Genomic DNA, 15,888 nt, shown 5'->3' with positions numbered 1-15,888 from the left:
ACCTTTTCCTGTGCTGGAGCCAGACTTTCTTGCCTCTTTCCACCAAGAGTTTGGCTTATCAAAGCAAAACCTCCTCTGTCACGTTCAGTGCCATTGCCATTTTCTTCTTCTTTTCCGACCGCCCTCCTGACTCATCTCCCAGGATGGTTTTTTCCTCAGCATGTGAGCTCAGCAGTTCGGTGGCCTCTTCTGCTGGCTGTCACTGTCCTGCTCATCGGCCAGTTCAGAGAGTTGCAGCACTGCACACTGCAGCCCACACCAAGGCAAGGGGGCTTTGCAGATCTCTTCCCAGCCATCGTTGTCGATGTCGTAGCCAACCACGTCTTGCGTGGGGACTTCCTGTGAATTTTGCCATTTCTTACCCCCGATGAGAAGAGCCGTTTCCTCTACCACTGCCAGGCCATAGCAAAATCGATCATAGATCAGGGGTCTTAACCGAGTCCATTGGTTTTGATCGGGGTCATATCTTTCTATTTCAGAGAATGGTTCATATAATCCTAAAAAGGTGAATATGGCTTCTCTGATTGTTGCCATCTGATGCCCAAACCGAGCAATGCTCATGGGGGCTTGTTTCATCCACTGCCCTTCAAGTGAGCTCAGAGAATATACGTCCTTGCTTGTGTTGGCTGAGTCTGAGTACTTGCCACCGGAGATGTATATAGTATTCTTGCAAATAGCATTGGCATGGCCATGTATCTTGCATGGCAATTCCTTGGCCTTTGTCCATCTGTCCCTGACGATGTTGTAGACTTCCACAGATGAATGCAATGACCCACCCTCACCCCTTCCACCAATGGCAAAGATATCCTTGCCTAGGACGCAACAAGAAAACTGGCATCTCTTTTCCAGCATGTCCGTGATTTGGGTCCACGTGTTAAATCTTGGATCATAACGATGGACCTTGTTCGTAACTGATAAGATCTTTTCAGTTTTAGCGTCACCCAGGGCATCGCTTTCTATTTCCCCGCCCAAGACGTAGAGGAAGTTCCCCACCACGCACACACTGTGGTTCTGCACCCTGTCCTGGACCTGCGTGAGAGGTTGCCATTTGTGATTGTAAACATCAAAGGCCAACACGTCGGTGACAAGCCCCTCGCTTGCTGTCCGTCCCCCCAGCAAAATGATCCGAGTTTTCTGGTTCCTCAGCGTGGTGGACTTATCCTGCAGGACAGGCTGTTTGAAAATGGATGTATGGTAATTTATTGCTTTAATAATCAAGCACTTAATACCTGCAGAGAGGGGCACTTCTGATTGTGTGTAGGTTTTTCTCAGCTCTTCTACCGGGATGAGGCCGTATCTTATGTGCTCTAAAAGGCTGCTTGTGTGAACCAGCCTGGACTCATCCTGTATCAACCACAGCAGCACAAGATTCAGCAGACGGGTTTCTTTCACCATGGGGAGATCTGGTGATTCAACCACTGCTAGCAAAGACCTGAAGTTCAGCTCAAGCAGTCCTGACAAATCCAAGTCCAGCAGCTTCCACAGATTATTGACAATGTATTTTTCTGTTGCTGCTAAGGCATCCGGCAGGTAGAACTTCCTGGCCACATTGGCAGAGTAGCAGCAGTTCCCCAAGGCAAGATTGTTTACTAAATACTGATTGCATAAGCCAATAGCATCAGTCACTTGCAGGTAGCTTGCAGCTTCCAAGGTGTCTTCCAGGCTTTCAAAGGAAAGGGGCAGCAAAGAAGTGTAAATGAAATCCAGGATGTGCTGGAGACCGGTCGGTGAGACGACTTGCAGGTGAATTACACTGGCTTTAGACTCTTGAGTATAACTTTTAAACATGGCTCGGAAATAGTCGCTGGAGCATGCCAACAAGGACTTGTGTGCAGGAAACTCATTTTCCTTCACTTTTAGCAAAATATCACACAGAAAGCCCTCGGATCTCAGGGTCTGGTACTGGGCGAGCACGGCAGTGCAGTGAGCTTTGCAGTAGGACAGAAAGTAGCTCATGGTAGGCAAGGCAATGCTTTCCCCTTGAGTTATTAAAGCTAAAATGCAATTAGATATTGAAACAGCTGCCCTACTCAACAGCCATTGGTTGAATGCCCAGCAGACATCCAGCTGTTAGAGTAAAGCCCAACCAAAAAAAAAAAAGAAATAGTCTCTTGCCTGGCATAGGGGGACAGTTAGTAGATTTGTAGTGAATTCAATGCATTCCTTTATAGAAAAAACAGCTGAGTGTCATAACAGCTGTAGGATGCTTACTTTTCTTGCCTCCGTCGCTTGAGCAAGGATGAATGGTCCACGGTTGTGCTGAGCACTTGCTTGGCTGGCCATCAGGTGACAGATGAGGGAGCTAGATGACAATCCCAACATATGACATTTTGTGTCTGCTCAGCCGTCGCCCTTGACACTTCTTGCTCTGCAGGCAGATCAAATAGATCCTCTCTGGCTGCCAGTGCATGGCTCTGAGCAGATACAAATGAGAAGGAAGAGCTGGCTTTTCTCCTCTCTCGTTTGTATTTCAAACTCAAATAAGTTTAGACCTTGCCACTCCCGGGACAGCAGCCCCCTTTTCACACTCTCTTAGGGAGCCTCAGCTGAAGATCAAATCAGCGCCCGGGGATTATTACGTGAGGATTTTCTGAGACCATAAATCTTTGCCCGGCAGGCACTAAGACAACCAAAATATCATGATTAGTCACTGGTTTGATTTGACATGCATTTCTGGTCTCTTTGCTTCACATGACACTGCCATAACTCACAGCCACCAGAATAGCCGCAAGCACATCCCCTTGTCCCCCCTGCCCCAAGCCAACCCCGGGCAGGACAGCAAAGGGGCCAGGGGCCGGGCAGACGGAGGAGCTTCCACTGACAGACACAGCCAAAGCCAAAGCAGCTGACTTGGAGTGACCTGGCTGGAAATCACAAGGGTAACACATTTGCACAAAGCAGTGACAAAAATAGATTCCCCCAGTTTGGCTGTAATAAACTGAAATCTGTTTATAGAGGATAATTGTGCTCTCAGCCCGAAACAAACCCAGAGCCCCCAGGCATGAGCCAGAGCTGACTTGCTCAGCTTTCTCACTTTCAGTTTGTCCCAATTAGAAGCACGTATACAAGGATTATCCCCAATTTTCACCCGCGTTCTTCAGGGTCTAATTTCTACCAGGAATAGTAGCTCTGGGTGTGCTACACATTCTGACCTCTTAAAGATTGCTTTTCTTTTTATTTTTTTTTCACTACATAACTCTGTGTGGAGGTGTTCAGGAATCTCCTGCCACCTTTCTTTCCAAGTCAAATACATTCAGGACTTGCAAACCTTGGCAGGGTTGATAGGTGCCAGCCCATTTAGCTGCATCATGAGCCAGCAGACACTGGGCAGAAGAGGATCCCACAGGACTGGAAATTTTCACTTTTTGCTCAAGCCCAAGGTAAAGCCTTTTTACTGTATTTGTTTATATTTATTTATGTGATGTCCTGAAATTCTGGCTCATCCCTGTAACTGAGGGGTGTTGAGAAGCTGACTGGACCCTAATGTGGATCATGCATGCTGTGTGACTGTTCTAGTGAGCTTAAACTGTCTTGTTAAGCAGACTGATACCTACACATGCTCTGCTCTGTGGGGAAGGACTCCAATAACATCATTCTTCATTGCTATATAGCTCTGAAATTTGTTTTCCTGCTTGAATCCACTTTCCATAAATCAGGATCTTGCTAAAAAATCTTCACCCTTGCTAGCAAAATCACATGTACAGGCAGGGGGGATGAAGGAGGAAAGGAAATCCTTGTTTCTCTTTCCTAGTGGCTTTGCCTATGTTCAAGTTGGGACAACTCTGAAGTATTTCAGATGTTGTTAGCAAAGCTGTGCAGCTGAGTCCAAGCTTCTGGTTTGATGCTTTTCCCATTTTGGATGAACCAGAGATCAGGTACGTCTGTCACCTCTTGACAGTCATATGTACTGGTGATGAGGGACCAGGCCTTAAATGCTCACACTCCTAAATATACGGCTTTCCACATAAGGTACCGGATTTCAGTAACATGAGGTGCAGACAAACCTCCACTGTTTCAAAAGAGCAAGCCAGGGCTGTGCCATCACTTTTTCCCCAGGAGAGTAAGCAGTGAATGCAGGGGAGCATGGGGGTATGAGAGATGACTTATAACGTCCAGAAACAGGGCCTGAAAGAAAGAGGCCTGCAAGAAACAAAGACAGAAAAACATCCTGAGATAAGGGATAGAGGGGAGTGGATGCCCTCCAAGCCAAGGAATGTCTCAAACACAAGTAATGAAACTATAGTCATGGGGTGGATAGGGTGGAGGTTGAAGCTGATAAGGCTGCCTGGAGAGAACAGTTCTGCTCTGGTGCATCTTGTAAGTTTTCAAGGGCCATCTGTCTGGTGAATGACCTTTGCTTCATTAACCATGAAATGCATATTAAAGTTGACACTCCCAAATATGCTAATGAAGATTAACAAGATCATGCTAATTACATCATCTCATGAAGTACCTTTCCCATCCCCATACATGGAATACGTAGGTATGTGGGTAAACCTAGGGGATGGACCCAAGGAAAGTGTATATAAACTGAGGGGGGGAGGAGTGAAAGATGGAAAAAGAAAGAAGAAGGAGTGAAGATGATGAATACACCCTTGAACCCTTGCTGGTGGGACTGATGCAGGAACCTGGACCAGTGATCTCTGTTTCTCTCTCTCTCTATAGCGCTCTTCTTTTCTTTTTCCCTATTACCATTAAGTAACACTAAGGCATACTATATCGTTTGCCATAACTTGTTATATACTTAGCCAATTATCATGTATCCAGTTAGTGCATTGTGGAAAGTTAATACATGTCTGTGTCTGGACTTCAAGACTTGTCTCACCATTGTCCGCTCTGTTGGGGATTTACAAATCTGTCACTCGTCTCCCTCATCTGAGCAGGACGTGACAGGACTTCAGTGGAGGATTGAGTCTGAGGAGCATTTCTGCAGAAGTTTTGCCATAAGCAAGTCCTGACACTACCTCCTCTTCACCAACAGTCCTTGCCCTCCATCAGCCCTGCACCTGTCCTGCCATGATTGCTCTCAGGTTGGGGGAGGGGAGGTGGCGCATCCAGGAACTGATGCCTGGAGATGAGTGGGGGGAAACCCAAAAATACAGCAACAGAGAGGTCTCTGTCGCTTGGGTCAGGTCCTCAGCTTCCCTCACTGTCTGGCCTCCCAAGCAGATGTAGTGCCCCAACACAGAGCACATCAGAGGCGAGCCACTGGCTGAGCAGGCAGCTGGGGACCCATCACTGGGAGAGACCCTTGGCACATGACGCCCACCGTGCACAGAAACTGAACTGGTCTTTTGTTGTTGAGCCATGGCCAACAGCCCCCCAGCCCTGGTAAAGTGCCTTGTGTATGCTGGTAAGCCATAGAACCTGGAACTGAGGACACATAATTAAATCCTACTTCCCCCATATCCACATGTACCCAAAAGGGGTCAGAGTTTGGGCAACTGTGGGTATTGCCAGCAGCAGCCAAAATACTCTCACCCCCCACCAAGCCATGCACTCCTAGGCAAAAGCAGCGTGCCTTTTCCTCTCCCTCAGCAAGGCCAGGCCAGGAACTGCCAAGGATTGCACTGGCTTTTCTGGCATGAGCGAAGTACCAGCCCAGCACAGAACACAAGCACTGGGACTTCAGAGAGGCTGAAGGAAGCTCCAGCTGAACATTCATGTCTGTGCTCAGAGTGATGCCATGTTAACCACACTGGTTACGCATCACTTGCTCTGCAAATGAATTCTATATGTGGGTTGCAGTTTACACAAGTCGCTTGCCAGCTGATGACAGTGCATTGCCACAGGAGCCAGCTCTGGTTTAAGTGAGCTGATTTAATATCAGTGCTGGATAAGCAGGTCCTATAATTGTATGCATATTTGCTGTGCGATTACTTCTCAGACCTACTTCATCTTCATGGCAAGACAGCTAATAGAAATAGTGAGATTCATGATCCTTATAAAGTTGCTTATTTGCCCAGAGATTTTTTTCTCTTTCATTTAGAATTGAAATAAAGCCACATCCTTTCCTGTTCCTCTCTCTGGAGTGACGAAAAAAAAAGATTATCGTTATTGAAATGAGGTTTCTTCCTGCTCCACTTTTAGGCAGTTAGCTTTGTCCAACTAAGGAGCCTACTCAGTCAGCACCCTCCTTTGTCAACAGACAGATTATCTCCAGGCGGTAGCTCAGGTCTTTGGTACTTTTGGAGGAATATTTAATGTCCATTAGCAAGAGAGCAGTGACTAAACAGCTAATTTATGAATCTCAGGAAGAGACCTAGCGCTAGGTGGGATGCAGTCAAGACATATTATTTTTCTCAGACTTTTTTTTCAGAATTTTTTCTCAGAATTTTGAAGATCAGATCTAATGTTTGACTCACTAGATGGTGCTTAAAATTAGGGGAACATTAGTGTTTCAATGATATTGATTTGCTGGGAATAGATAATACATTTTTAATCATGTGCATCGTTTAGAATTTAAATTAGATTTAGATTTCAGGCTTTTAGTATATTTTCAGTTGAAAGCATTGCTACACTACAGCAGACAATCTACAAGAAAAAAGAATATTCAGAGGTGTTCTCTGAAAAATGTTGTCTTCCACACTAGCAGAGGTTTTTCTTCCTATACAAAGCTGAAAAACGGCCTAAATTGTTATGCCGTATTTCAGTTTAAACTTGAAAGTAGGCCATCAGTTAATAAACACTTCAATTACCATTATAAATTTTCCCAATTATTTTTTAAGAGTAAAGGTTATTAAAAGAGTTGTATTAGTAAAATTAGGCTCATTAGTAACAAGTGGCTTACTGTAAAATATTCATTACAAAAATCCACAGTGGAGGATTTCTAAGCTACACTTTGTTCCAGAAGAAATCCGTGCAGTCCAGAGAACAACAGAGCAATCGCTTCAGATGCTCAATAATGTACCGCATGAACAAATAAAGCAAAAGCAAGCCAAACGCTGAATGTAACAGGGATGATGTAGCATATAGGTTTTCTAGAAACTGCTAATCAGAATGTTTGTATTGATTTAACTTGTCTTGTAAAAATCATTGGACTAGAGTCTGTACTTCATCCTTGAATAATCATTCACAATAGTATTTGGGTCACCCCATCTATTTAAAGCAAAGGATATTTAGCCCAGGAAAACAGTCTTTAAGAACAAAACAGTAAGAGGGAGAAATTTTCTTGCAGCTAAAAGCAATGTCTGGTGAGATCATGTCTGTGTATAAAAGCAAAGGAGAAAGTTACCAGGTTGGATGAGGTGGGCTTAGGCTATGAGGTTTCCATTTTGGCAGGGGGAGGCTGGGGAAACATGTGTCTTTAAGCACTCTCTGTGTGTGAAGGAGACAGAGGTGCCCACAGGACACTCGGCCTCCCGTGAGCTGGGGTAGAAGGAAATCAGCGCAGGGCAGTGCATCCCTAGGCCTGTCAGAGGAGTCTGCAAACCTTCAGCACACTGTATCCATCCACATGCTACCTAGGAGGGGTGGGTCTGCATCTGGGGACGATGCTGGCAAGAAAAACTTTGGCTGAGTGCAAGCCTCCATCTGCCACTGGGGAGAAGAGGTTTAGTGTGATCAGGACTCAGAGCAGGGATCCCAGGCAAAGCCTGATGCAAGGCCATGTCTGCTAAGCCATGGCTACATGGCAGTTTTCTGTGGTTTTGTGGAAAAGAAGAGGAAAGACCTAAATACCATTGGCACACCTGGGTTGGGGGTGCCATGCCCCAGTTGGGTTATGGTAGCACTAACTGATGCGAGAAAGCATCCTGTGACAAACTGTGAAAGGCAACATGAAATAACAGTCTCCATCAGCCAGTGCCTCATTTGTTTCCTCTCCCTTTTTTTCAGGTTCCCTTTCATATGCCTCCCATAAAGACAGATGTTGTTATGGCTTCCATCGCCCTCTCAGTGGGTTAGACGTGAGCTTCCCCAGTGCATAAAAAACAAGTTGGGAAAGTTTTTAATTTGGGTTCCCATTTCAGAGCAACTGCAGTGGGATGAGTCAGGCAATGCAGCTGCAGAATAACGAAGATGAACATGTATTTTAAGGAGCCCATTCCAGAGCAGATGTACTAATGGCCTTCTAACACTTCACAGAAGAGAGAACGTCTATTGGCACTGAAGGTGCTTTGCATTAAGCCCTTGTTTTCCCCTAGCCGGCGGCCAGTGCTGCCCCTGCTGCAGCCAGGGCAGAGAGGGACCTGCGGCCCAGGAGGACCTACACTCTGCATCCAGCTCGGGGCTGCTCGGAGACTGTGGTGGCTGCTGGCTTTGCACAGTGAGGACACATACTAGCTGAAGCTGCTCTGCTCTCGGGTCACTTCTGCATGTGTGGGGGCCCTCTTGCTATCAAAGGAACATTTCCGACCCCCACGAAACACTCCTGTCTCCCCAAGATCTTGTGACTGGTTGAACTGTGTTCCTGAACTTTATTCACTTGGGTACGTCTAGCGGCAAAAGCTGCATCTTTGGGCTGTATGACCACTAATGGCAGGAGAGCTGGGTCTTTTCCTTCTGTCTGTGGTTGGAAACACGTAGCAGCTCCCAGCTCTGCCCCTTCTGAAGATAGCCCAGTCCACCCTGACATGGTTTCTGTGGTCCTAGTGATACAGGTATCCAGTACAAAACCAGTATAACTGGGATCCATACCTCAGGTCTAAGAAAATGATAAGGAAATGGGGACTGGCTCCCCATGTTGCAATGGTTTCTTAATGTATTTAATTGTAATTAGAACTAGGATTTATTTTTATAGGGATACAAATGTAAGGAACAACCAGTGCTCTGAGACCACAGAGGAGAAAACACAAAAGATGTTTTCCTCTATTAGGACACCGTATAGATAAAGTAAAGCTGCAGACTGCAGAGGTCTCTCTGAAATCAAGGTGTTTTTCATGTAAACTGGTCAGGATTCAGTTCTTCCATCCTCTTCCATTCCCTAATTCACATTCAAGCAAATGCTCTCTAAGATATAGACTGTTGCTTAGCAAAGTAAAGGTTATAGTGTAATCAGCTGCTGTTAGCGCCGTTACTCTATGAGATAATGAGAGCCTGATGTTCACACTCAATTGATCACTAAAAGTGTTCCTAGAATCTGTACACCGTGTCATCACTGGCATCATCATTACTAGCAGCAGCAACATGTTTCTTGGTGACTTGGGTTCAGTCCCTCCATGATCCGCAACTCTCAGGCTTACTCTCAGGACCAAAAAGGTTGCACCTGCACCTCCTAATCATTTGCTCACAAGCACTGAGGTCTGAGTGAGAAAGACAGCTAAGTGAGAGCACCCAAGCCCTCTCACCAGGTGCAGTGCACCTGGAATGACTTGCACATGCTGAAGGATAGAGGATGGATAGCAAGCCACCAAGTTTGTAGAGGGCTTTTTATCTTAATGACTTCTGACTGAATAAAGCCATGATGGAGTGTGGCAAAGGCATTGATGGGATGTTTTATTCACCCTCCTAATCTTCATGAATGGTGTGTGATTAGCAAACCTCACCAATTATTTGTCAGGCTGAGCTCAGAGCCAGTCCATAGTGGTATAAGGTACTGATGGTCCTGCTCACCAAACAGTGAGAGAGACATCTCCCTACACACTAGACACAGTCTCTAAATTCCACTCCTGGAAGAAATTTCTAGGGTAGTTAAAGGAACTGGGCTGCAAGTTTCTTCCACAGACCAGAGTCCCAGCAGATCATGGCTTCAGTCATCTCCCATCTTCCCCCTGGTATGAGCTGGATGCATACTGGGTGTGCATATAAGCTGTGGATAGCAGTGAGTCAAACCCCTCATCCCCAAGGCACTCTCCAAGAACTAATGTACTATGAGCTCATTTTTATTAATTTTCACTTTAGAGTTCTTGTGACAACAACAATACAAATATTTACTTCCTCATGGAACTGCAAAGGTTTGCCTGCCCAGAAAAAATCCACATAGTCTACTTAAACCAGCTCGAAAGGGTGTAGAGATACTGACTTCTGTTTCAGCAAGTTTATTTTGGTCACATCTGCCTAGGTTAAGGATTGACACAAGTGACTTTTGAAGGTAGTGAACATAGTCCATGCTCCGAGACACAGCATGTATGCACCTGGCATGACAGTGCAGCATCATATCCTTAGTACGATGGCAGAGTTTTCAGGGGACCTGTGGATTTTGGCTGAATTGGGAAAGTCATCACTGTATGTTAACTCATCTGTCACACCAAATAAATGAAACTGTAGATAGGTAAAGAGAGAAGCACAGAGCAGATGGACCTGAAACCTGTGAAACCCTTTGGGAGGAAATGCCTAAGGGCAAACCACCTTCCCAATACTGCAAAGACTTATCTGTCCATTGGTCTCCCAGATGGCCCAACTCTCAAGAGCACTAGGTGTCTCTCAGCAGAACCATGGGATTTGTCTGACATTAGAAGTCAGCAGCCCTTGGATGGGCCACCCCAGCCTTGCTGAGGTACCAAGCAATGCACCTGGGGTAAGCACATGCCCTCCTGAGGAACATAGGTCAGCCACAGACGCTCTCTCAGGTGGATTGGCAAAACTCCTCCTGCACTAAAGAGACAGTGCTCTTTTGGGGTGAGGATGGGGAATATGCTTCAGCAGGACGCCATGCTCTTTCCAGAAAATCTATAATCCTCACACACAGAAAACTAGTCCATTTGCATCCTCCTCCCCCATTCAAGGAGGCAGCCCTCATGTCAAAGAACCTCCTCTGATCCTGACAGTGGACATGTCAAAGGGGAGGATGCCAAAGAGAGCTGGAGTTAAATGAGAAATGTGGTTAAATGGAGCCACCATACAGTGGTGTAAATTTGATATCCTACTGTTAAAAGGGAGAGGAGATTAAAAATAAATGTACATGCTTCAAATTCTTTAAAATTACAAGTAATGACATTACTAGTGCTTTCTGTAGGTCATGCAATGACGCAATACAGTAGTTTAGGCCAAAGTTTACCATCCTGACAGGGTACAACCATGGCTTCCCTGCCTTCTGGCCTCTTCCAGTCTTTCTCTTTGCTGAAATATGGCCCAACACGCAAGTTACCTCAAAGAAAATTTCCTTAATTTGCACTATGGAAATGACAAATCTGGTCAGAGATAATCTAATTTTAAAAGAGAAATAGTTTTATATATGTAGAGGAGTAGATAACCTCTCTGCTTACACCTTCAGTTAGCTCACAGTAACATATGAATGTGCCTACAGCCCTGGTAAAAAAAAAAAAACAAACAACAAACAGCCCCCCCCCCCCCCCCAAACCCCCCAAAACAAACAACAAAAACTCAAAGTTAATATATTAGATTCAATTATTAGTTCACAAACTAGGCCTGAGGCAGACTTCTAGCCCATCACTATGCAAGGAGCTACTGTGCGCTGCTACACAGAACTTCCATTACACTAGCTAAGCCAAAGCTTTTAAAAAGATAGATTGTATTAAGTGTATTCTCCCATACTTCCCAGCATAAGCACCCTAACATCATTGCCAGGACTGGATGATTACACTCCCTTGAAAAAAACACTCAAGTTCAGGAGATGCCTTGAAATAGCCATATCCACTCAGTTCTGATACCCACCAGATGTACACTAAAATAACAAGCAATCTATGAAAACAAACTGCATGTCCTGATATTTCTGCTTCTCCTGACTACGGTTAAGAGGCTGTAAGCAGAAATAATAAAAAGGAAATTAAAGCAATCACCATACAAACTGCCTGTCCATTTTTCCCCAAGCAGGTTTATTTGCCTTTGACATAACAAAACAGCTATTAAAAGTCTGACAGATCTTCTGCAGGGGGTTATATTTTGCAGTTTTCTTCAAATGAGCTTTATTATCTGGGAGCATTTTCTAGTTCAAAGTTTACAGAGTTGTATGGAAATAGGGTCTGGTTTTGATTCCTCTGAAGCCAATAGGAATTCTGCCATCAACTCTGGTACAAGCAGTAGTGCAATGTTCTTAGCATAGAGATGTTTCCAAACTATCTGTTTTAGCTTAAGTTTTCAGCCTTATATACCAGCTTTCTCACCTGATATGCAGGGTATACTCAGTTCCCGATGGTTCTGCTGGAATAAAGTTTGTATTAAAGATCAGGCCCTTTACAACTGAACCCCTCCTCCACTACAGAAGAGAGCCTGATGAGTTTCTATGTACAGCACGTTATTTTTAACACATTAACTCTTGATGTGTAGATATCACATCATTGGTCTGTATGAGGTGAGCAGGCCCTAGTGGCAAGGCCAGGGAAGGGCAGCAATGATCGCTTCTCAGACACTACCATGCTGCAGCCTTCACTGGTGCTTTAGGGAGCAGAGTCTTCAGCCACCAGCGCTTCATGGCTGCCCTTGCTGTCACTGCTGCTGATTTTCACTTGGATTACTTCAGAAGCAGATAGGCGGGATTGTTTCCTCCTGCCTCACCCTCTAGAAACGTTTTCATTAAATGATAAAAGGGATGATTTTATTTATTTATTTATTTATTTTGGCAGCTAGGCAGGTAGGGCCTTCTCCTGATCTTCCTCATATTTTCAGAAGAGAGTTACTGGAGAAAATACCACATTTCCACAGCCTTCAAAATTACAACATGTTACGACAACCTCCAGAAAAGTGGTACTGCAGAGAACTTCAGTTCCTATAGGCCATTTGTGGTTTCCCATACATTGAAATTTTCAACTACAAAAACGAACAGAGAGAATAAATAAGCATTGCTAAGACATCAGGAACAAAAGTGTTCAGGGCATTTTCAAAGGCAGAAAGAGCAGTTAGAGGCCAGGGTCCCTTCAAGCAGCTACACCATCCTAATGGCCATTGCCTCATGATAATGTCCTTCCTACTTACTAAAATGCAGGGATTCTGTTATCAAGGTGACACGAAACTGCCTGATTTGGTTCGGGACAGTGTTGAGTGCAATGGGCTCTTTAGAAACACTCAGAAAGTGCTGCCAACTGCCCTCCCATAAGGTCACTGCTGTAAGTCACTGATGTCAATAAATCTTGTTGCTCTTAATTGCCTGGGTTTCTCTTAGAAACAAATATTTACCAGCTTCTGGTTTGCAGAGTCTTCTAAAGGTCACAGATGCTAGCTCCAAGGGGAGCCAAGCTATTCAACCTTGAACTATTTAACGTTGGCTTCCTGTGCAAGCCTGTGCTGCCATAAAAGCAGGCATCACTATGGGACTGATGTGTAAGGATGGAGGAGTAAAGTTCTTCTCCTCTTGGCCCATTTCAGCATGTTATTTTTAAAAGCTTATGCATTCAGTGGTGGAAATGGATGACTTCATTCTGCTTATCCTTTTGGATGGGGTTGATGTGTCAGATCCTAATGGTCTACTGGGAAGTTAGAATTATTTTCTCATATAATAAATCTGGATGGAAGAGAGAGAAAAGTATTTTCTTGGATTGTTATTAGTGGTGAAAGTTTGTATTAAGAAAAAAAATGTCCAGGTTTTCCAAAACTATTATAGCCCTTCTATGTCCATTACACAACTACATGTAGTAACCTGTAGCTCCAGAAAAGCTTCAACTCATCTTAGCTACTAACCTCATCTCAAGTTCCTAAGACTGTTCAGACAAGAAATGTTCTCTAGCAGCTATTTCTTACACCTACCTTTCATTTTATTGTGACCAAAAAACCCAACCAGGAGAATTGCTGGGGAATCTATTGTCAAATTTTGTGTTCTGACTCTTTTCATTTGAATTCCATAATTTCTAATGACACCAGTTGCCTGCATACTCACTTGAGCTACTTGCCTGTGAAGGCAATAAACTATTAGCTATACACTCTGCCTGGTGCAGTGGTTTGAGGTTTGACTTTTAAACTTTTAGTCATTTCTCCTCCTTCTTCTTTTCTTCCTTGTTTTGCTTTGGTTGAAGGTGAAGCTTCAAATGACTGGGAGCTACTAGTGTGTCTCCTGACCAGAATCTTTTAGCTCTCGCTTGGATTCAGCAAGAACCAGAACACTTTCATTTAAGATTCATCATTTTTGTCATCTGACCTTGAAGAATCACAAGAGACCAAGGCCCCCACTTAAGACCCTCTTGCATGCAGGTTAACGATGCCTTGGGAAATACAAGGTTTGCTTTCTCATGCCTAGGATGGAAATTGATAGGACTGGCTGCCCTGGTTTCAGCTGGGATAGAGTTAATTTTTCTTGAGCTGGGAGAGGGCACAGCTGGAGTACAGGGCCCAGATTGGGCACTGGAGTATTCCGTATCATGTGACATTATGCTCAGTATATAAGGAGGTGGGTTCTCTCTCGCTTCCGGTTTTATGATGGCAGGATCCTTGTTCTTTTGGGATTGCTGGCCGGGAGTGGGCTGGGAATCGTTTTGTGGGTGGTGAGCAATCGCCTTAAGCATTACCCATTTGTACTTTCTGTTATTGTTTTGTTTTATTACAATCACTAAACTGTTTTTTTATCTCAAACTATAAGTTTCCTTGTGTCCCTCCAGTCTTCTCCCCCATTCACCAGGTGTGGGGAGAATGAGAGACCAGCTGCATGGTGTTTGGCTGTCGGCTGATTTCAAACCACAACACTGACATAATTTTCTTATTTGATTGCTCTATTCACTGATGTATGTTTCCTGCATAGGCATCACATGTAATATCACACATATATGTTACACTTATGCAGGCCAATAATATCAGCTTTAAATTAGGAAACACTTTCTAACAGTAAAGATTACAAAATGCTCAGATAGGTTGTCTAGGGAGACTGTAGAGTTGCCGTCATAGGTGGATTTTTAAAGTATGTTGTAAAGAATATATTCTCTACAAATCTGTCTGGAATTAGGCAAGTATAGCTGTTTGGGCTTGGGGGCAAGGAGATGGATTAGATAGATGGTCGTTTGAATGTCTCTGAGGGCTGTTCTCCAGGATCTTTTGTTCATAACAAGCCTTCAATCAGAAAGTCCTGTGAACTATACAGCCTGTGTCTTATCAGGCCTTGCTGATTCACATAAGTAATTTTCTAAATAGAGATGCTTTGCTGAAAAACAAGCCTTAAACAACAAAAAGCTTAGGATACATGCTGGTATGTGATGCTTTGGAGACACCATAATTGCTCTGTTTGTAAAATTTACTCAGCATGTCAGCCAGCTGAAAATGTACAGGGCAAAGGGCATGCAAAGTGTCTGCCTGAAAGCACTGCCTCTCTTCTCAGGAAGAGCCATTGGAAGGTCATTACCCAACATCACTGCTGTTTAAAAAGCTGCTCCTCAGGGATGTCATGACTTGAGCACTTCTGCTGAGATCAAGCCATAAAGAACGCATTTTTGACAGCTGACTGGAGTAGCATGGAAATGAACTCCACCACCACTGATGTCAGAGTTATTATTTTCTTTCTTTTTTTTTTCCCCTGTCTCATGTAAAGATAAATAAAGAAAGTAGCTTTGTATCTTAGATAAAATTGGTAGAGTAGAAATAAATCTTGTTCTGATATTAGGAATTTGTATTTCTGTGTGTCACTTTCCTTTGGTTGTTTTTCCTTGAAGAGAAGGAGCAAAGTGTTTAAAATATTAGTAAGCCAAAAAAAATCAATAAGCAAGAATCTAACAACAGCCATGTTCTTCCATCTTATCCATCCTGTCCTATACCAAGTTGATACAGATGCAGGAGAGAGACCCCCTTGAAGAGTTGGAAGCTGATCTTCATAGGGACTTGCCGGGCAATGCAACACCAGTATGAATGCTGGAACACAATGAGACAAATTCTGGAGGAATAATGCCTCCACATCGACATACGCGTGCACTTCCTGAAATAAACATACAATTCTGCAATGCAAAATCTCTTCCCCAATGTGCTGGTTCACTTGCTGCTCAAGCCAACCAGAATGACTTTGCAATGGAAAACACAGCCAAACTAAAGAAGCTCTCAGAGGGCTGAGATAGTCCCTGCTTTGTGGGGAAGGACTAGAAA

General features: G+C 44.2%; 1 protein-coding gene and 1 long non-coding RNA gene across 4 annotated transcripts; one reads left to right on the top strand and one right to left on the bottom strand.

Annotated features, from left to right (window-relative positions):
* Positions 1-168: 168 nt before the first annotated feature.
* KLHL34 (kelch like family member 34) lies at positions 169-1,956 on the bottom strand. Its single transcript, XM_074929769.1, has one exon. The coding sequence runs from the start codon at positions 1,954-1,956 to the stop codon at positions 169-171; it is 1,788 nt and encodes a 595-aa protein (XP_074785870.1).
* A 1,014-nt stretch (positions 1,957-2,970) lies between these two features.
* LOC141960500 (uncharacterized) lies at positions 2,971-15,424 on the top strand. Of its 3 annotated transcripts, none has more exons than XR_012633658.1 (3): positions 2,971-3,380; positions 7,837-8,429; positions 13,845-15,424. It is a non-coding gene; the product is annotated as an uncharacterized LOC141960500 (long non-coding RNA). The 3 variants fall into 3 exon arrangements; XR_012633657.1 differs by having other exon boundaries at positions 7,837-8,600; XR_012633659.1 differs by lacking the exon at positions 7,837-8,429.
* Positions 15,425-15,888: the final 464 nt, after the last annotated feature.

This window comes from Athene noctua, chromosome 1, assembly GCF_965140245.1.
Source record: "Athene noctua chromosome 1, bAthNoc1.hap1.1, whole genome shotgun sequence".
NCBI lineage: Eukaryota > Metazoa > Chordata > Aves > Strigiformes > Strigidae > Athene > Athene noctua.
The sequence above is the reverse complement of the archived record's forward strand: the minus strand, read 5'-3'. Positions and strand labels throughout refer to the sequence as shown.

Coding starts and splice junctions, on each gene's coding strand:
- KLHL34 (XM_074929769.1), bottom strand. CDS start 1,956: ATGAGCTACTTTCTGTCCTACTGCAAAGCTCACTGCACTGCCGTGCTC.